We start from the raw sequence: 22,965 nt of genomic DNA, 5'->3' as shown, positions 1-22,965 counted from the left end.
CCTCCATATTCTCAACATCCGTCTTGATGACAGCTTTACTCCTTATCTCCTTCTTTCCCTTCAAACCTCAATGATTTCCCTTCAAACCTCAATGATTTCCCTTCAAGCTTCAATGATTATGATATTGGCCCTTGAGTGGCCTCGGACTGCCTTAAACTAATCGAACAAACAGGGACTTAGGTAGGGGCCATGTGAGTCCACCCTTTGTCTCCTGTTCTGATGTTAAACCACACCCCTATCTTTCTTATATATATTGAAGCCCTTCTCAAACCTTTTCAGAGCATCTTGTTGTAGTGTTGGTCATTTTGTGAGCTTCATGCAACATTGTGTTTTCCGCAAGCTTGTGTAAACGAGTTCTAATAAATATATCCGTTGCTCCTTTTTCTGAGTCCTCTGAGTCCCAAGTTCTAAGTCCCTTCCCGGCATATATATATATATATATATATATATATATATATATATATATATATATATATATATATATATATATATATATATATATATATATATATATATATATACAGTGGAACCTTGACTTACGAGTGCACCAACTTACGAGTTTTTCGAGATACGAGCCGTCGCTCGGGCGGTTTATTGCTTTGAGATGCGAGCCAAGATTTGAGTTACGAGCTTTCGCCACCCGCCACCAGGTGGGTTCCGGTCACGTGGTTATCTTGCCGTGCAAGTATCTCTGCCGTATATCGCTGCATTTTTGTTTTCGCATGTTGGTTATTTTGAGTTTACGCCACCCGCCACCAGGTGGGTTCCGGTCACGTGGTTATCTTGCCGTGCAAGTACAGTATCTCTGCCGTATATCGCTGCATTTTTGTTTTCGCATGTTGGTTATTTTGAGTTTACGCCACCCGCCACCAGGTGGGTTCCGGTCACGTGGTTATCTTGCCGTGCAAGTACAGTATCTCTGCCGTATATCGCTGCATTTTTGTTTTCGCATGCTGGTTATTGTGAGTTTACGCCACCCGCCACCAGGTGGGTTCCGGTCACGTGGTTATCTTGCCGTGCAAGTACAGTATCTCTGCCGCATATCGCTGCATTTTTGTTTTCGCATGTTGGTTATTTTGAGTTTACGCCACCCGCCACCAGGTGGGTTCCGGTCACGTGGTTATCTTGCCGTGCAAGCATATCTGCCGTATACCGCTGCTGTTTTGTTTTTGTTTTCGCATGTTGGTTATTTTGGAGCGTTATTTTGAAGGTTATTTTGAAGAAGAGGATGATGTGCTTGGATATAAAACACGCAATCGTCGAAAAACATGAGCGAGGTGTGCGTGTTGTCGACTTGGTGAGGCAGATGTGAAGGCAGCTGAAGATTTTATTATAACTTTTGCCGAACTGATAGAAGCCGAACGATACATCCCCCAGCAAATCTTCAACTGTGACGAGACAGGGCTCTTCTGGAAAAAGATGCCGAGGAGGACGTATATATATATATATATATATACAGTGAAACCTTGACTTACGAGTTTAGTTCGTTCTGTGACAGAGCTCGAAACTCAATTTGCTCGTTTCTCAAATTAAATTTCCCCATTAAAATGCATTGAAATGCTATTAATCCGTTCCAGCCCGCCAAAAACCACACCAATTTTTTTTTAAATATACAGTATATATAAAAATATCTCGCGCTTTATATTTCACCTGTATGCAGCATAAAAGTTGGCAGGATGGCCTGGACTGGAGGTACGCACACTTGACTCTAAACTGTCCAGCCTGGGTTTGAATCCCGACCCAGCTATAACCTGTCATGGGTGAATCACAGGCAGGGTGATTCATCAATGTGTGTACCGCTAAACTGGGCGCCCCGTTTGCGTCCCATTAGTTGTTGGATGTTAAGGATCTCACCGTGTTTTCCACAAAGAGAAGGCGAGCTATCGCCGGCACTCTGAACAAGTTGTGGCCTGGCATGCTCTTCTCCTCTGCCGTTATATACGTCCTCCTCGGCATCTTTTTCCAGAAGAGCCCTGTCTTGTCACAGTTGAAGATTTGCTGGGGGATGTATCGTTCGGCTTCTATCAGTTCGGCAAAAGTTATAATAAAATCTTCAGCTGCCTTCACATCCGCCTCACCAAGTCGACAACACGCACACCTCGCTCATGTTTTTCGACGATTGCGTGTTTTATATCCAAGCACATCATCCTCTTCTTCTTCTCAGTACTGCCCTTGGCACTCAATTTCTTAGGACCCATGGTTAAAACTAAGAAATTTTCCAAAATAACCAAAATGCGAAAACAAAGCAGCAGCTATATACGGCAGAGATGCTTGCACGGCAAGATAACCACGTGACCTGAACCCACCTGGTGGCGGGTGGCGTAAGCTCCAAAATAACCAAAATGCGAAAACAAAGCAGCAGCGATATACGGCAGAGATGCTTGCACGGCAAGATAACCACGTGACCGGAACCCACTTGGTGGCGGGTGGCGTAAGCTCGTAACTCAGATCTCGGCTCGCATCTCAAAGCAATAAACCGCCCGAGCGACGGCTCGTATCTCGGAAAACTCGTAAGTTGGTGCACTCGTAAGTCAAGGTTTCACTGTATATATATATATATATATATATATATATATGTATATATATATATATATATATATATATATATATATATATATATATATATATATATATATATATATATATATATATATTGTTGCGGATATGAGGATGGCATTTTTAAAATTGTATTGTATTGGAAATGGTGATGAACATTGTTTGGATATGGCCCCCCCTGCCTCCGGAGTTGTGTAAATATAAAAAGGGCGTCTCGGTAGTTAATTCCATAAACACCACATTGCAGGACCCGATAAAACCCTTGTTCAGTAGCTTATATCTTATTATGTGTTTTAGAGTAAGGCCTTGTCTTCCATTAGAATAATACTCCATTGCACCGAGTGAAAAAGAGATAGATTCCCTTCATTCCCATTCCCAAAAACCTCCATTCCCCCTTTCGTCGATTGGCAATTACATCCCCTCCAATTGCCGCCATTGGCCACGAGGCAGGGTTGGGGAAGAAAGGCGTGTCTCCACCTCGTCATAGAGGGGAGGAGTGAGCCAGCCCCGAACAACCAACTGAGCACGAGGGATTTGGTTTGAGAGGGCGGAGGAAGAGCGTTTGGGGGAGGTTCGCAAAGGTTGAGGGGCGGGGCCTATATAACCCGCCGGCGGGGCGTTCCCCAAGGAGTTGAGACAAGGAGGGAGGAGACAAGAGCTGGGTAGTCAGAGAGTTGCGCTTTTACTGAGTCCAAAGAAAGAGCTGGGTCGTCAGAGAGTTGCGCTTTTACTGAGTCCAAAGAAAGAGCTGGGTCGTCAGAGAGTTGCGCTTTTACTGAGTCCAAAGAAAGAGCTGGGTCGTCAGAGCAGAGGCGCTTTTACTGAGACAAGCAGCTCCGACCCGTGACCCCGCGCACACGACAGGCTCGGTGGCATCAGCGGCCGTCGAGGTCCAGCCCGACGTCCCGTGCGGGATCCAGCTCCAGCCAGCTCCGTGCCGTCCTCCCCCTCCAGCCACACACCTCCTTCCAGCAAGCCACTCTGCAATTCCCCGCGTGAGTCAGTGTCTTTGTTTGTTCTGTCCTGGGTAGTAAGTAAGCCTGTTAGATAAGCTAGTATTTTCCCTGTGTCTCTAAAAGCTTCTGTATATTATTTTATTATCTTTCCTTCTCCTTGGTTATTTTGAGCCTGTAAATAGTAAATAAATTTAGTAGTATTCTCAACCCTTTTCTCGTCTTATTCCTTTTCCTCTTTGCATTAGTCGTCTTAGTCTTTTCCCGATTGAATAGCTGCGGCGCGATACGGCCAACGTTTGGGTTGAATCGGGTTTTAGTCGGGGAATAACTGTTCGGCTGCGGTTACACCACCGCTCGGTCAAAATAACATCTAATCCGCGGTCCGTAACAATATATATATATATATAGTTGCGGAACCCAACGTCGGCCTCTGTTCCCCTTATCGAGGGGGGATTAATCCCCTCGTCTATGACTGGCCGACGTGGTCCCTGACGCTGCACAGCTCCCTCCGGAAAGGCAGGTGCGCAACCCCGTTCGCGTCCGCGGACAGATGTTAATTGCCGAGCGGTTTAGCAACCGCGGCACGAACCATTTAACAGAAACTAAAACCGATCCTTAAACGTTGGCCAAAATCGCACCACAGGTATTCAATGAGGGAAAAGACAAGGACGAAACGGATGTGAAGAAGAAGAAGATGACAAAAGTAAGAAGAACAAATATGATTTATTACTATTATTTACAAGTCAAAAAGAAACCAAGGAAGGAGGAAGAATAATAAAATAAAGACAGAAGGAGTAAGAAGACACAGTGCAAATATTAGCTTACCTATAAACAGTCTTACTTAACCCAGGACAAGACACACAAAACAGACGACAATCAAACTCACACGAATGGGGAATGGAGGCAGGAACGAATGGCTGGAAGGAGAGGAAGGTTCAGCTGGACGCTGGCTGGAGCTTGATCCCGCACGGGATGTCGGGCTGGACCTCGACGGCCACCGATGCCACCGTAATCTGGTTCCCGCGTAGCAGCGGGTCGAAGCTGCGTGGTCTCAAAGCTGCGTGGCGGATTCAAAGCTGCGTGGTGGACTCAAAACTCATTTCCCATCTGCCGCATCTCTCTCGTGGGGGCGGTGCGTGACGGGTTCTCTATCTGCAGAACTGCTCGTGGGGCTCCCTTGCTCATCTCTGGTGGAGGCGTCGGGCCGCGGGTTATATAGGCCACACCCTCGAACCTTTGCGAACCTCCCCGAGCGTTCTCTCTCTGCCCTCTCAAGCCAAACCCCTTGTACTTGGTTGGTTGTTCGGGGCTGGCTCACTCCTCCCCTCTATGACGAGGTGGAGATCACGCCTTTCTTCCCCGAGCTGACCGCGTGCTCAATGGAGTTTTGGGATGAAGAAAACCGCCCAATGCAGTTGGCAATGGACACTTTTGGGATATGGAGGCTTTGGGAATGGGAATGAAAGGGAATCTATCTTATTTCAATTCGATGCAATGCAGTGTTAACTAGTGGGAACAGAGCCTTAAACTACAAAGACTAAGGAGATAACTGTTTCGAAGGATATATGATTGGCTACGTGTATGTATATGGAGTAACTAAGGAGGACGACCTTTGACCTTTCCACACCAAACGGAGATATTTACAAGAATTCATTACCCTTACAACAATACGAAAAAAAAACCACAACAATTCTCAAATCCACAACACTGCACCCTCATCCTCTAGGCACGTGCTCGGGCCTATAAAACTTTAACTTTAGTGTGACACGTAGGTGTAGTTCCCTCTACATTTAACCTGACCCTGAGTGTGACAGTTTTAAAACACAAATAAGTATGTCCCCCTGCTGCATTGCACCATGCCTAACAGATTTACGCCCACAGCTAACCGAATTGCGGAATTGTCTTGAAATTATACATTTACGGTGGGGAGCATTATTTATAATTGACGCTGGTATTTACAAAACTAACCCAGGACCTGCGATTGTTCCTTTTGGGGGTGGGGGGGTTGGGGGGGGGGGGAGAAACAGCCTGCTCTGCATCGACGCACCAGCACCAATAATCAGCACCATAAAACGCACCGGAGTGCACAGTCACCACAGTTCATAATAAAAGATAAACAAACCCCTGGTGCTGGTCTTCCTCTTCGACTCCCTCTGCTGGCCATTATTCTTCCAGATGTTGTCTTTCTTGTTCTTCTTGGTTGCGGCCTATTTGGTGGATATAAAAAAATGCACAAAATGTGTCCGTTTTTTATTTATGGCCCACAGGGGCCGGCTATGAGTGGTTCACCTGTGGGCTTGGTGCCACCTCACCGGGTCCGCAAGCAAGATCTTGGGCCATCATGGCCGGTTCCAGCAGAGGGGCCATGCCCCAACCCGTGGGGTCCATGAGTGGTGCTCAGCCACAGACATGTGGTCCATAAGTGGTGCATCGATGCAGGCAGCTGTGGTTGCGAGAGTTCGGGCACACAATGGCGGACTCCCGCACGCTCCCCTCGGTGCCCAGAGAGCACAGTCCTCGGGTGGGAGACAGGGGAACAGAAGACAGGTGAGCGAGGGGTAAGGTCACAAGGGTACACATCAATAAAGGCAATGCAAGGTGAGGTGCGTCTGGAGACTGAGCGGAGAAAAGCTCGTCCCTACCGTACGTCACCCCCCCTGTTACCTACTCTACCCTTGCCCTTACCCCATATTTACAAAATCTACACCCTTACCAATTCGTCACTACTGTCTCGTCTTCCCCATATTTCCCCTATACCAAATTCGTCATAACAATCCCTCTAATCCAAATTTGCCATCACCAATTCATCATCAATCCTCATAAGGAGGGAGAGATGGAACATCAGCACAATGTCTCACCCACATCATGATGCGTCCCACATCCCAAACATTTGCACAGAAAAATCACAACAACATGGCATGGTGTGGAGTCCTGTTACCTCAGGTGAGTGGATGTAGATGGTGTGAGGAGATTCTTAATCCTAACTATCCTCTAAATGACTTTAATACACTTTACACTACCCGGGGTCTTCCCTGCCAATCCATTGGCAATCTTACTCTATGCGGTTTTAAGAACCAAATTCCCATTGACCAAACTGTGGTGCTTCATCAATTTGGGGTCTCACTCCCCCGATTCAACTCCCTGTGCCTTTGCACAATTTCAGGACTGGGTCGTGTGGCTCTCCCAGCAGGCCTACCCACCTGCACACCTCCACCACTGCAGTTGCCTCCGAGCTTACCTGCTCCTTAACCTAACCTATCTACCTGGGGAAGGCCCTCTGGCGCTCTCCCCACTCGGTGCCCTCTGGCACTGGGCTACCCGGGTCCGTCCTCCGGATCCGCGGGCCCCATCCACAACTCTAACGGCTCCCAGAGCCCACCTGCGGCCTCACCTGGCCGACATCCTAACAGTGGCGGAGTGCCCATTCAACTACACACACTAACAGGCCACACGCCCAGCCATTTCCACGTCACTAATGCACCCATCCAATCACCATTCTTCCACACACACCACAGATGCCAATATCCAACCACAATTTACCTGTACCCTCGACCTAACTCTTAAACTACCCTCCCCGGGTATTCGTGATGGGGTCCATCCTCCCCATACACACCTTCGCACCATCCACTCCACTCCACAGTTTCCACCATACTCACTCCATACCATCCATTCCATACTCCATATATTCCATACTCCATGTATTCCACACAATCATTCTCCATACACCTGTATTTGCACACCTGTGCAATCACGCCTACACCTGGTGCTTCCTGCACCCTCCTTCCTCCCTGGACCATTTGGTCAACACAACACACAATCACCACTACTCACTCATGCACTGCTCCATACACCTCCATGCTCAATACTACTCACAATCACCTCCCGAGCATTGCCCCGCAATTCCTCATTTGCTCGATATCAAGACTCTCACACACACGGCATCATCTAATCTACCTGGTGCCCTGCTAAAACTCGCGCTTCCCCGTCGCCCCTTACATTATTGCGCATTATAATCCAACTACCCTCTCTATGTCCCCACTACCTGTCCAATGTCGCTACTTAAATCTCCAGTTACCTATGGTCAATCTCTAGATCCCTACACACTTTATCCTAACCCTCCCGGGCTAGTTTTCACTGCCATAAACCCCATAGCTATTGCTCATGTGCCCCCGTTGTGCGAGGGATGGTGGATTGGCCATCCTTGCACATCGGGCATCTTCCACTATAAATTTTTCTCTCAAATTTCAACCAATCAAAATTTTGCCAATCACTGCCAATCCTTCTATCAATCATCAATCTGACAATCAATTTTTTTTCCAATCATCAAATTTTGCTTTTCCAATTTGCTACTGCTACCACCCTCACACGTCTACTCACTTGAGCCTCTCGGTGCGCCAATTCATTTCCAAAGCTCGGCTTCGCAAAGCCGAGCAATGAATGCGGGTGGTTTGTTGCCGGCGGTTGGATTCGTCCGGCATTCGGTGCAGGGAAGGGGGCTTACCCGGGCCGAGATTCCACGCACCATCTCGGCACGGAGCCGTCCGATGGCCCGATCTCGCCCTGCCGGAACGCCTCAACCACAAGGGGTCGCCGTGACGACCCTTCCGACCGGGCCGCCCACTCCGCCGAACGGCGCACGGGCGCGACCGTTCGGAGCGAGGCCCGGCGTGGATCCCGTACGGCGGTTCCTTTGAAACCGCTGTGGTTACGATCCCCGCTGGTTCCCGCAGCGCACAACACCCGGCACGAACCGAGGGCTCGCTTCGGCTTCAAGTCGATCTAACAGCTATCCCGTTTAACGTCGATGCTCCACTTGCATGCTCACACCCCGCGTTCCGTTCCTTGCTCACACATCCAGCTGTCTCCGTGCTCTCCGTCATTGCACCTTCTCTTACACAACACCCAGGTACACTCATTCCACTCACAGACTTTGTCACACACCTGACCACCGCACACCTTAGCACACACTCATCGTTCGCACACCTCACCAACACACCTCTTCGCGCCCACTCCTCGGTCACATTCTCTGTGACAACCACGGGTGTGCTCTCCTCCGCACACCCAATCACGTGCTCCACTTCCAACTCAAGTGTGCATCCTTTCATTCCAGGTGTACATCCTTCCATTCCAGGTGTACTTCCTCTCTCACCTGCCACAACCAACTCGTGCTCCGTGTCACTCTCACTGCTCTCACCACCACACTCGGTCGCGTCTTCACCCTTACTCTCGACAGCGCACTCTGTAATCATGCACTCCTCGGTTACACACCTTTTTCGCGCATCCTCTTGTGCACACTCTCCCGTTACACCCTCCGTAACACTCACCACAGGTGTGCATTCTTCCGTTACATCCCCTGTAACACTCCCCATTACGCACTTCCATGTGCCCCCCTGCACACGCGCTAGCACCAACTCACTCTCGACAGCACACTCACTCCTCGGCGCGCCCTTTTTCCTCACACACCCCATAGTCGGACCTCCTCGCACACCTCCTCCTTCACACTCGGTACCTGTCGCACACTTCACCAGCGGCCTCTCACGAACACCCGGGTCTAAATCAACACCCAAGCCGACTGAATCTCCCCTCACACCATATACATTTCCGAGAATCTCCACTCACCTTGGCACCTCGTCGTCGCTCCTCTTCCGCCACCTGCAAACTCTTTACTTGGTTGGTGAGCACATATTCATGATTTGAGCACAGACCTTGCACATATTCCATTACTTCCTCCTTTATCTCCCTCTTAGTTTCCCTCCGTCTCTTCTTAATTTCACTCACCCCCTCTTCCACATCCTCCAATTTTTGTTTCACTTCCTTCATTTCCCAGTGCGCCCCCTCAATTTCTTCCTCTAAGGCCACCTTAGTCGTCTCTATGTGCGTCCTCACCTCCCGTTCTTTTGTCTCCATTGCCTCCGTTACCTCGTCCAACCTCTTCGTCAACCCCTCATGTACCATCCGACATTCCCTCTTTGTCGCTATGAGTTCGTTCTTTATCTCCTTCTGCGTTGCCTTTAACCCCCCGATTACCGCAGTGTTCTTCTCCACCTGCTCCACTAATTCCTTTTGTCCCACTGTCAGCTGCTCTACTCCCCGTGTCAGGTCCTCTATGCCCCCCTGTAACCTAGCCGTATTATTCCTCACCTTTCTCCATACGCTCCTCACCTCGCTTTACCTCCTCGCGTACCCCCGCGAACTCCTCGCCCACACCTCGTCTGATCTCCTCCCCCATTTCTCCCATCTCTTTGGTAGATGCTACCCTCATCTGCTCCAAATCATTCCTCTGGGCATCCAATTTAGTTTCTAACCCGATTTTCACCTCCTCTATCTTATCTCCCATTTGTTTAATTTCCCGGGCCGATTGCTCCCCTTTTTTCCTCAATTTGCCTTCCATGGTGTTTTCTAACCCCGTTAACCCATTCTTCACCCCTTTTATCCCGTTGTCTAACCCCTCAAATTTGTTGTCTATACCCTCAAATTTACTGTCTAAACCCTCAATTTTACTGTCTAAACCCTCAAATTTGCTGTCTAAACCCTCAAATTTGCTGTCTAAACCCTCAAATTTGCTGTCTAAACCCTCAAATTTATTGTCTAAACGTTCACTGGTACCCCTTGCTTCGTCCCTCATTCTGCTTTCCATCCCTTCAATTTGGCCTCCCAATCGCTCAATTTGGCTCCCCATACTCATCTGTACAGCTGCCTGCAGCTGCGCAATGAGGGCCTGCATGTCAATCCCTCCCACTTGTGCAGCGGGAGCGGCCGCCGCAGCCATGTGCGAGGCGCCATTTTGTGCCGCTCCAACCACGTGCGCGAGGGCGTCATCTTGTGCACCTGATACCCCCTCAACCACATCCTCATTTCTCTCCTCCTCCATCTCCCCATATACACTTCCCTGGGGTCCTGGGTCGACTCTAACCCTTCTATCTCTCCCACCGGCACCTGATCGCCTTGACCATCCATGGCACGATTTTAAATTTAGGATATTATAAAATAAAATTTTGGGCCTCTCGTAATTTGAGCGCGCTAAGCGCGCTTCAGGTCCGAATCCGACACTCCTGACACCAATTGTTGCGGAACCCAACGTCGGCCTCTGTTCCCCTTATCGAGGGGGGATTAATCCCCTCGTCTATGACTGGCCGACGTGGTCCCTGACGCTGCACAGCTCCCTCCGGAAAGGCAGGTGCGCAACCCCGTTCGCGTCCGCGGACAGATGTTAATTGCCGAGCGGTTTAGCAACCGAGGCACGAACCATTTAACAGAAACTAAACCCGATCCTTAAACGTTGGCCAAAATCGCGCCACAGGTATTCAATGAGGGAAAAGACAAGGACGAAACAGATGTGAAGAAGAAGAAGAAGACAAAAGTAAGAAGAACAAATATGATTTATTACTATTATTTACAAGTCAAAAATAAACCAAGTAAGGAGGAAGAATAATAAAATAAAGACAGAAGGAGTAAGAAGACACAGTGCAAATATTAGCTTACCTATAAACAGTCTTACTTAACCCAGGACAAGACACACAAAACAGACGACAATCAAACTCACACGAATGGGGAATGGAGGCAGGAACGAATGGCTGGAAGGAGAGGAAGGTTCAGCTGGACGCTGGCTGGAGCTTGATCCTGCACGGGACGTCGGGCTGGACCTCGACGGCCACCGATGCCACCGATATCTGGTTCCCGCGTAGCAGCGGGTCGAAGCTGCGTGGTCTCAAAGCTGCGTGGTGGATTCAAAGCTGCGTGGTGGACTCAAAGCTCATTTCCCATCTGCCGCATCTCTCTCGTGGGGGCGGTGCGTGACGGGTTCTCTCCCTGCAGAACTGCTCGTGGGGCTCCCTTGCTCATCTCTGGTGGGGGCGTCGGGCCGCGGGTTATATAGGCCACACCCTCGAACCTTTGCGAACCTCCCCGAGCGTTCTCTCTCCGCCCTCTCAAGCCAAACCCCTTGTACATGGTTGGTTGTTCGGGGCTGGCTCACTCCTCCCCTCTATGACGAGGTGGAGATCACGCCTTTTTTCCCCGAGCTGACCGCGTGCTCAATGGAGTTTTGGGATGAAGAAAACCGCCCAATGCAGTTGGCAATGGATGCTTTTGGGATATGGAGGCTTTGGGAATGGGAATGAAAGGGAATCTATCTTGTTTCAATTCGATGCAAAGCAGTGTTATCTAGTGGGAACAGAGCCTTAAACTACAAAGACGAAGGAGATAACTGTTTAGAAGGATATATGATTGGCTACGTGTATGTATATGGAGTAACTAAGGAGGACGACCTTTGACCTTTACACACCAAACGGAGATACTTACAAGAATTCATTACCCTTACAACAATACAAAAAAAAAACCACAACAATTCTCAAATCCACAACAATATATATATATATACAGTGGAACCTTGACTTACGAGTGCCCCAACTTACGAGTTTTTCGAGATACGAGCCGTCGCTCCGGCAGTTTATTGCTTTGAGATGCGAGCCGAGATCCGAGTTACGAGCTTTCGCCACCCGGTCACGTGGTTATCTTGCCGTGCACGTACAGTACGTATCTCTGTCGTATAGCACTGCATTTTAGTTTTCGCATTTTGGTTATTTCGAGTTCACGCCGCCAGGTAGGTTCTGGTCACGTGGTTATCTTGCCGTTCAAGTACAGTACGTATCTCTGTCGTATAGCGATGCATTTTAGTTTTCGCATTTTGGTTATTTCGAGTTTACACCGCCAGGTAGGTTCTGGTCACGTGGTTATCTTGCCGTTCAAGTACAGTACGTATCTCTGTCGTATAGCGATGCATTTTAGTTTTCGCATTTTGGTTATTTCGAGTTTACGCCGCCAGGTAGGTTCTGGTCACGTGGTTATCTTGCCGTTCAAGTACAGTACGTATCTCTGTCGTATAGCGATGCATTTTAGTTTTCGCATTTTGGTTATTTCGGAAAATTTCATGTTCATGTCGAACATTTCATGTTCATGTTCATGTTTTCATGTTCATGCCATGCCAGGCCACAACTTGTTCAGAGTGCCGGCGATAGCTCGCCTTCTCTTTGTGGAAAACACGGTGAGATCCTTAACATCCAACAACTAATGGGACGCAAACGGGGCGCCCAGTTTAGCGGTACACACCCTGCCTGTGATTCACCCATGACAGGTTATAGCTGGGTCGGGATTCAAACCCAGGCTGGACAGTTTAGACTTTAGAGTCAAGTGTGCGTACCTCCAGTCCAGGCCATCCTGCCAACTTGTATGCTGCATACAGGTGAAATATAAAGCGCGAGATATTTTTATATATACTGTATATTAAAAAAAAAATTGGTGTGGTTTTTGGCGGGCTGGAACGGATTAATAGCATTTCAATGCATTTCAATGGGGAAATTTGATTTGAGATACGAGCAATTTGAGTTACGAGCTCGGTCACGGAACGAATTAAACTCGTAAGTCAAGGTTCCACTGTATATATATATATATATATATATATATATATATATATATATATATATATATATATATATATATATATTGTAACAGATCGCGGTTTAAAGATGTTATTTTACCGAGCGGTTGGTATTACCGCGTCCGAACAGTTACTCCCCGATTAGAACCCGATAGCGCCCAAACGTTGGCCGGATCGCACCGCAGCTGCTCAATGAGGGAAAAGACGAAAACGACGCAATGCAAAGAGGAAAAGGAATAAAACGGGAAGACGTACAGACGAGTAATGGGATTTATTATTTACACAAGCAAAAAGGAGCAATCAAGGTTTATTTACAACACATAAGACGCAGGTGACACAGTGCAAATACTAGCTTATAGTTATACAGACTTAACTTATTCCCAGGACAGAACAACCAAAGACACTGACTCACGCGGGGAATTGCAGAGTGGATTGCTGGAAGGAGGTGTGTGGCTGGAGGGGGGGGGGGGGGGGGGGGACGGCACGGAGCTGGCTGGAGCTTGATCCCGCACGGGACGTCGGGCTGGACCTCGACGGCCGCTGATGCCATCGGGCCTGTCATGTGCGCGGGATCACGGGTCGGAGCTGCTTGGTGGAGCCGATGCGCTGGTGGGGGGGTCTGGCGTGACGGGTTCTCTCCTCCTTACGCGCTCTTGCTCTGATGACCCAGCTCTTTTTCGTCCCTCCTTGTCTCAACTCAAAGTGCATCTCTGGAGAACACCCCCGCCGTGGGTTATATAGGCCCCGCCCCTCAACCTTTTCGAACCTCCCCCAAACGTTCTCTCCCCGCCCTCTCAAGCCAAACCCCTTGTTCATGGTTGGTCGAGTGGGGCTGGCTCACTCCTCCCCTCTCTGACGAGGGTGGGGACCCGCCTTTCTTCCCCAACCCTGCCTCGTGGTCAATGGCGGATGAAGGGAAAACCGCCCAACATGCAGTTGGCAATGCGAATTGCAATTGACGAAAAGGGGGGAATGGAAGTGTTGGGAGTGGGAATGAAGGGAATCTATCTCTTTCACTGGTGCAATGGAGTATTTCAATTAATGGGAGACACAGCCTTACTCTAAAAACACATAATAAGAGATAACTATCAAACAGAGGTATTCTATTATTTGGCTGACGTGTATGCTTGTGGACTAATTATGGGATGCCCTTTCACCTTTACACAGCTCCGGAGGTAGGGGGGCGCAGAATAAACAATAATCATCACCAATTTACCACAATACAACACAATCAAAAAAATACAGTCCTCATCTCCGCAACACTGCACCCTCCTCCTCTTAGGCACGTCCCGGGCCTACAACTTTTATTTAGTGTGACACGTAGGTGTAGTTCCCTCTACTTTTAACCTGACCCTGAGTGCGACAGTTTTAAAACATAAATAAATGTGTCCCGCTGCTCCATTGCACCCTGCCTAACAGACTTACGCCCACAGTTAACCGAATTGCGGAATGGTCTTCAAACTATACACTGACGGTGGGAAGCATTATTTACAATGACGTTATTTTTATTTACAAAACTAACCCAGGACCTGTGATTGTTCTTTCTGGGGGCGAGACAGTCTGCTCTGCATCGACGCACCATGAACGCACCCAAAAACGCACCAATACAAGCACCCTCAAGCACCAATCGGTGCAGTTACCATTGTTCATCAATAAAAATAAACCAACAACCCCTAACCCTGCAGGTGATCTCTTGCTCTTCGGCTCCCTCTGCTGGTTATTATTATTTTCCTGGTGTTGTCATCTTCCCTTGCTGGCGGCCTATTTGCAATAAAAGAATGCACCTAACGTGTCCGTTTTTATTTTATTTATGGCCCACAGGGGCCGACTACGTGTGGTTCACCTGTGGGGCATCGGTGCCCTGTGGCCAAGGTCCGCCAGCAAGATTTCGGGCCCTCATGGCCGGTGCCAGCAGAGGGGCCATGCCCCAACCCATGGGGTCCATAAGTGGTGCTCGGCCACAGACATGTGGTCCATGATGTGGTGCATCGATGCAGACAGCTGGTTCTGGGAATTTCGGGCGCACAATGGCCGACCCACGCACGCTCCCCTCGGCGCCCCACGGCGCACAGGTCATGTGAGAGACAAAAGGGGAAAGACAAATGAGCGAGGGGTAAGGTCACAAGGGTACACGTCAATAAGGCAATGCAAGGCGAAATGCGTACGGAGGGCGAAGTGAGAAAGCTCGTCCCTACCGTACGTCACCCCCCTGTCACCTACACTACCCTTGCCCTTACCCCATATTTACAAAATCTACCCATTTACAAATTCGTCACTACTGTCACGTCTTCCCCATATTTCCTCTATACCAAATTCGTCACCACAATCCCTCTATCCAAAATTTGCCATCACCCAATTCGTCATCAATCCTCATAAGGAGGGAGAGATGGAATATCAAGCACAATGTCACACCCACGTCATGATGCGTCTCACAATCCAAACATTTGCACAGTAAAAAATAATTAAAACATGGCATGGTGTGGAGTACCTGTCACCTCAGGTGAGTGGATGCAGATGGTGCGAGGAGATCCTTCTTCCTAACTATCCTCTAAATGACTTTAACACACTTTACACTACCCGGGGTCACTCCCTGCCAATCCATTGGCCAACTTACACTATGGGTTCTAAAAACCAATTCCCATTGACCAAACTGTGGTGCTTCTCAATTTGGGGTCTCACTCCCCCGATTCCTCTCCCGGTGCCTTCGCACAATTTCTGGGCTGCGACGTGTAGCTCTCCCAGCAGGTCTACCCACCTGCACACCTCCACCACTGCAGTTGCCACCCGAGCTTACCTAGCTCCTCACCCTAACCTAACTAACTGGGGAAGGCCCTCTCCTGGCTCTGTCACCCCTTGGTGCCCTCTGGCACTGGGCTACCCGGGTCCGTCCTCCGGATCCTCGGGCCCCATCCACAACTACCGGCTCCCAGAGCCCACCTGCGGCCTCACCTGGCCGACATCCTCACAGTGGTGGAGTGCCCAAACCAACTACACACACTAACAGGCTACACGCCCAGCCATTTCCACAACACTAATGCACCCATCCACAGACCATTCTTTCACCCGCACCACAGATGCCAATATCCAACCACAATTTACCTGTACCCTCTACCTAACACTTACACTACCCGCCCCGGGTATCCGTGATGGGGGTCCACTCTTCCCCCATTCACACCTTCGCACCATCCACTCCACTCCACAATTTCCACCATACTCACTCCACGACCATCCATTCCAATACTCCATACCATTTATTCCACACTACCATTCTCCATACCTGTTGTTGCACACCTGTGCCCTCACACCTGGTGCCACCTGCACCCTCCTTTCTTCCTGGACCATTTGGTCATCACAATACCCATCATCATCACTCACTCATCCTCTGCTCCATACACCTGTTCAGTTGCACACCTGTGCAATCACACCTGTTCAATCTTCAACCACACGGCATCATCTCATCTAACTACTCCCCTCTGAAACTTGCGCTTCCCAGTCGTCCCTTTAAACTATTGCGCTCCCACGTCATTATCATCCACACTAATCTACCTGCGTCCCCTCTACAGGTATCCTTGTCACTAACTAACCTTAACGTCACCTAATGTCATCTCTTCTAGATCCCTACACACAATATAACCTAACCCACCCGGGCTAGTTTTCACTGCCATACACCCCATAAACTATAGCGCATTTGCCCCCACATCTGTGAGGGATGGTGGATTTGCCATCCCATCACATGGGGCATCTCTTACTATAAATTTTGCTTACCAAATTCCAACAAATCAAAAACTTGCCATTTACTGTGAATCACCGTACCATCATCAAATTTTGCTTTTTTCTAATTTCGGGGCCAAAACACTATCCTCATCACCCGTCTACTTATTACATCCTCTCGGTGCGCCAATTCACGTCTACAGCCCGGCTTCGTACAGCCGAGCAATGAATACGGGTTGTTTTGTGCCAGCGGCTGGATACGTCCCGCATTCGTGGCAGGGACGGGGGCTTACCCGGGCCGAGATCCCACGAACCACCTCGGCGTGGAGCCATCCAATGTCCCGATCTCGACCTGCCGGCACGTCTCAATAGAAAGTGGTCGCCATGACGACCCTTCCTATCAGGCTGCCCGCTCCGCCTAGTGGAGCCCGGACGCGGCCGTTCCAAGCGAGGCACAGCGTGGATCGCGTACGGCGGTTCTTTTGAAACCGCCGTGGTTCGGATCCCCGCTGGTCCTCGCGGCACGCGAAGCTGCCTGACGCGCACCGAGGGCCCGATTCGGCTATAAGTCGTTCTAACCTCTAACCCGGTTACCGTCGATGCCTCACCTGGATGCTTACAAGCATACGCTACCCCTTTCTTGCTCATACCTCCAGCTGTTCCCATGCTCCTCGTACCTTTCCTTACACACCCAGGTACACTCATTCCACTCACAGACTTGGTCACACACCTGACCACCGAACACCTTGGCACACATTCGTCGCTCGCACACCTCACCAACACACCTCTTCGCGCCCCCTCCTCGGTCACCTCCTCTGTGACCATCACAGGTGTGCTCTCACTCGCACACCCAACCACGTGCCTCACTACCAATTCCAGCGTGCATTCCCACTCACGCTCTACCATTCCAGGTGTGCATCCTTCCATTTCAGGTGTACATCCTCGCTCACCTGTCACAACCAACTCACGCTCCGTGCCACTCTCACTATTCTCACCACCACTCTTGACAACGCACTCACCCTTACTCTCGACAGCGCACTCTTTCCTCATGCACCTGTCCGTTACACACCTTCCTCGCGCATCCTCTCACGCACACTCTTTCGTTACATCCTCTGTAACTCTCACCACAGGCGTGCATTCTCCTTCACTCTTGACAGCGCACTCTTTCCCCATGCACCTGTCCGTTACACACCTTTCTCGCGCATCCTCTTGCGCACACTCTTTCGTTACTTCCTCCGTAACACTCACCACACCGCGCTTCCATGTACCCCCTCGCACACGCGCTTCGCCCAACTCACTCTTGACGGCACACTCACTCCTCGGCGTGCCCTTTTTCCTCACACACCCCATGGTCGGACATTCTCGCACACCTCGTTTTTCGCACACCAGACCTGTCGCACACTTCACCAACGGCCTTTCACGAACACCCGGATCCAAACCAATCCCCAAGCCGACTGAAGCTTTCCTCACATCATATACATTGCCACTCACCTCCGTACCTCGTCTCCGCACCTCCTTTGCCACCTGCAAACTCTTTATTTGGTTAGTGAGCATCACATTATGAGTTGAGCACCGACCTTGCACATATTCCATCACCTCCTCCTGGATTTCTCTTTTAGTTTCTGTCCGTCCCTTCTTAATTTCACTCACCTCTTCTTCCACTTCCTCTAATTTTCGCTTCACCTCTTTTATTCCTCGGTGCGTCTCCTCAAGTTCGTCCTCTAAGGCTACCGTGACCGTCTCTATGTGCATCCTCACCTCTCGGTCCTTTGTCTCCATTATCTCTGTCACCTCGTCCACCCTCATTGTCAGTTCCTCACGCACCATCTGACATTGCCTCTGTGTCGCTATCAAGTCATTTTTAATTTCTTTTTGTGTCGCCCTTAACCCTCCGAGTACTGCAGTGTTCCTTTGAACCTGCTCCACTAACTTCGTTTGTCCCTCTGTCAGCTGTTCCACCTCCTCCGTCAGATCTTCTATTCCCCCTTGTAACTTTGCCGTATTATTTCTCACCTCTTTCTCCATACGCTTCTCACCTCGCTTTACCTCCTCGCGTAGCCCCGAAACCTCCTCACTTACACCTCGTCGTATCTCCTCCATCTCTTTTGTAGATGCCACCCTCATCTGTCCCAATTCATCCCTCTGAGCATCCAATTTGGTTTCTACCCCGATTTTTACCTCCTCTATCTGGTTCCCCATTCGTTTGATTTTCCCGGGCAGATTGTTCCCCTATTTCCCGCAATTTGTCCTCCATCCTATTTTCTAACCCCATTAACCCATTTTGCACCTCTTTTATCCCGTTGTCTAACCCCTCAAAATTATTGTCTAACTTCCCAAATTTCTTGTCTAACTCCTCAAAATTATTGTCTAACTTCCCAAATTTCTTGTCTAATTCCCCGATTTGATTTCCTAGTCGCTCCCCCATTCTGTTTTCCATTTTCTCCATTTCCCTGGCTCTTTTTTCGTTGTCGCACTTCGACTGTGCCATGTATTCGCTAAACCGTGCCATGAACTGCTGCATGTTAAAGCCCGCTGATACAGCGGGCTCGGCTACCGCGCGCTCGTGCGAGGCGCCTCTTTGCGCGGCTGAAACCTCGTGCGCGAGAGCGCCATTTTGTGCGTCTGATACACCCTCAACCACCTCATTGCTCTCCTCCTCCCTTTCCTCCACATACATTTCCCCGAGGTCCTGGGTCGATTCTACCCCGTCTATCTCTCCCACCGGCATCCCGTCGCCTTGACCAGCCATGGCGCGATTTCAAAATTCGGGTTTTGTAAAACAAAACAAATTTCGGCCGCTCCAAATTTTGACCAAATTTTTTCCTAGATGTTTTAAAAATTTGGTTCGGGCCCCGAATCCCACTCCTGACACCAATTGTTACAGATCGCGGTTTAAAGATGTTATTTTACCGAGCGGTTGGTATTACCGCGTCCGAACAGTTACTCCCCGATTAGAACCCGATAGCGCCCAAACGTTGGCCGGATCGCACCGCAGCTGCTCAATGAGGGAAAAGACGAAAACGACGCAATGCAAAGAGGAAAAGGAATAAAACGGGAAGACGTACAGACGAGTAATGGGATTTATTATTTACACAAGCAAAAAGGAGCAATCAAGGTTTATTTACAACACATAAGACGCAGGTGACACAGTGCAAATACTAGCTTATAGTTATACAGACTTAACTTATTCCCAGGACAGAACAACCAAAGACACTGACTCACGCGGGGAATTGCAGAGTGGATTGCTGGAAGGAGGTGTGTGGCTGGAGGGGGGGGGGGGGGGGGACGGCACGGAGCTGGCTGGAGCTTGATCCCGCACGGGACGTCGGGCTGGACCTCGACGGCCGCTGATGCCACCGGGCCTGTCGTGTGCGCGGGATCACGGGTCGGAGCTGCTTGGTGGAGCCGATGCGCTGGTGGGGGGGTCTGGCGTGACGGGTTCTCTCCTCCTTACGCGCTCTTGCTCTGATGACCCAGCTCTTTTTCGTCCCTCCTTGTCTCAACTCAAAGTGCATCTCTGGGGAACACCCCCGCCGTGGGTTATATAGGCCCCGCCCCTCAACCTTTTCGAACCTCCCCCAAACGTTCTCTCCCCGCCCTCTCAAGCCAAACCCCTTGTTCATGGTTGGTCGAGTGGGGCTGGCTCACTCCTCCCCTCTCTGACGAGGTGGGGACCCGCCTTTCTTCCCCAACCCTGCCTCGTGGTCAATGGCAGATGAAGGGAAAACCGCCCAACATGCAGTTGGCAATGCGAATTGCAATTGACGAAAAGGGGGGAATGGAAGTGTTGGGAGTGGGAATGAAGGGAATCTATCTCTTTCACTGGTGCAATGGAGTATTTCAATTAATGGGAGACACAGCCTTACTCTAAAAACACATAATAAGAGATAACTATCAAACAGAGGTATTCTATTATTTGGCTGACGTGTATGCTTGTGGGCTAATTATGGGATGCCCTTTCACCTTTACACAGCTCCGGAGGTAGGGGGGCGCAGAATAAACAATAATCATCACCAATTTACCACAATACAACACAATCAAAAAAATACAGTCCTCATCTCCGCAACAATATATATATATATATATATATATATATATATGTATAAATATATATATATATATATATATATATAAATAAAGAATATTGTATACATATAGAGACAGAAACAGAGGCACAGAGACAGTATCACTTACTTTTTCAACCCCTCCAGCTCCTTCTTTGCCCAAGGAACCACATGATCTTGGTCGCCTTTTGCTGTGTCTTGATGAACATCAGCATCATTTCCTTTGTCATCTTCATCCAATACACCTCGTGAACATTTACTCATGAGGTGTTGCTGGTGTTTGCTTCTTCCCACTGAATGCACCTTCCTCTGTATATTATTCTTTACAGATATTATCCTGTTGTTACCATGACTTTTGCTGCTGTTGCTGTCATTCACAATATTTGTCTTTGTGAAGGGAATAAACTCATGCTGACATTTTGGATGATCTTTAAGTTGCCTCAGTTGGTCTATCTCTTTCAACTGTCCAGTATTCTGGTCATTCTTCTGATCAACTGCCTTCATCATTTTCCTCTTTGTATTTCTAACATGCATTTTGTCAGTACCATTGCTGGGAATGTAATCAACATGGTCTGGAGGGTCAATCTGCTGTAGTTGCTTCTTCCTTGACCTGGTCATCATAACATGTTCAGGGCTTTTCTCATTTTCACTGCAAATATAAACATACTTGTCATTTTCCTTTTTAAGTTCTTTCTGTTCATCATTTGTCATGCAGTTCATATTATGCAGTGGATCAAACGAGTCTTTTTCATTTTGCTTGGACCCAGAGTCCGTTGGTGGTTGGTTCTGGGGCAAACCAGATTCCAGGATTGCATGTCGTGGCTCCGTCGTTGTACCTGAGACAGTAAGGTTATAATTTTTGCACTTTTGTTGGATGTCATTTGTTGTGCAATGTGGTGTTAGAACTACGTAAAGGCCATGATCAATTGCATCTTTCTCAGGTAGTGATGGCTTCTTGTGTGTGTTCTCTTCAACAGACAAAGTTTTACTCATGAGGTGTTCAGAAAGTTTTACTGGGGATTTTGGGGATTCATTCCCTTTTGATGTTGTATCGCAGGTCTGCTTGCAGCTTCTTTTACTCCTCATTTCTGTGACACCTGCCAGAAATGGCACCACAAGGTTAACTTGTCAAAAAACAAATAATTTCAAAGATGCATAAACAATAAAATTAGGGCAATTGAGGCCATTTGGCTCATTATATGCCTGTGATGTGTCAAATCGTTAAAATAATTTATTACTTCATTCATCTTCTATTGATCATCAAATAAATACAAGCTAACATCCACATCCTTTTCATAAACAATTTAAATATCATCTCATTTGATGCCAAATTTGGTTTGAAACATCCGTTTTGAGAGAAAACATGGGATATTTAATGTTCACAACCTACATGCACATAGGATAACCATGCATCAATATGCAGCAAATGCTACCAACACTGCAATGGGAATGGATGCTGCAGAAGACCTTGCTCTTCCATGAGCCTCACTCCAGTAAAATAGAAAAATAATAACAATAAACAAAAAGAACTATAAAGAACTGCGAGCAGTTATGCCGTGTACCGAAGAATGCTCTTGGCCAATGACGATGGCTTCCTATGCCACCGGTTCCAATGTAGATGGTGTCCGACGCCACCCTTTGTGATCACAATGCCATGATCACAATGCCGAAACTATATTTCTTATGGCTGGTCCGTCCCAAGAACTGCCACTTACAAATGCGAGCATTGATTTCAACGTGTGCACTTACAAAAATGTGAGCCACAAAGAATAAAGTTTGATAAGTATGACGTCATAGTTCACTCAGGTTGGCAGCCATATTGGATCGAAGGAAAACGTTTAAAGATGTTTTTCTCTGAAACCACTTCACTTAATAAAGCTAAACTTGAAATTAATACATAATCCACTATCCATGTGAAAAAAGGTGTGAACACAATGACATCATATGTCACATGGTTTGGCAACCGTATTGGGTTGAAAGGAAACCTTTAAAAATCAATTTCTTGAAACTACTTAACTGATGCAGTTTTAGTTATCAAACCTTTATCGCCATGGGCACTCGATGATATCCTTTAAACTTAAAGTTTTGCATCGATATGTTGGTTTGACAGTCGGGTTTAAAAAAAATGTTTTTAAGTTTTCAATTATTATATACTGTACTTCAATTTCAATAAAAAATAATGATATTAAAGATCGTGTAAAAAGATCCGAAAGTTTAGCGCTACTGAAGCAGTCTTTTACAT

At 48.3% G+C, this 22,965-nt stretch overlaps 1 protein-coding gene across 4 annotated transcripts in view; it reads right to left on the bottom strand.

The window, feature by feature from the left end:
* Positions 1-22,965, bottom strand: part of MIS18BP1 (MIS18 binding protein 1) — a 173,976-nt gene that overhangs the window by 97,073 nt on the left and 53,938 nt on the right. For all 4 annotated transcript variants that reach the window (XM_068110579.2, XM_068110581.2, XM_068110580.2 and 1 more), the window contains one exon: positions 20,854-21,820. In XM_068110579.2, the coding sequence (XP_067966680.2) occupies positions 20,854-21,820 (967 nt within the window). The remainder of the gene's footprint in view (positions 1-20,853; positions 21,821-22,965) is intronic.

Source organism: Myxine glutinosa, chromosome 3 (assembly GCF_964187855.1).
Source record: "Myxine glutinosa chromosome 3, kmMyxGlut1.1, whole genome shotgun sequence".
Taxonomy (NCBI): Eukaryota; Metazoa; Chordata; class Myxini; order Myxiniformes; family Myxinidae; genus Myxine; species Myxine glutinosa.
Note: the sequence above shows the minus strand (reverse complement) of the source record. Positions and strands in the feature narration are given on the sequence as shown.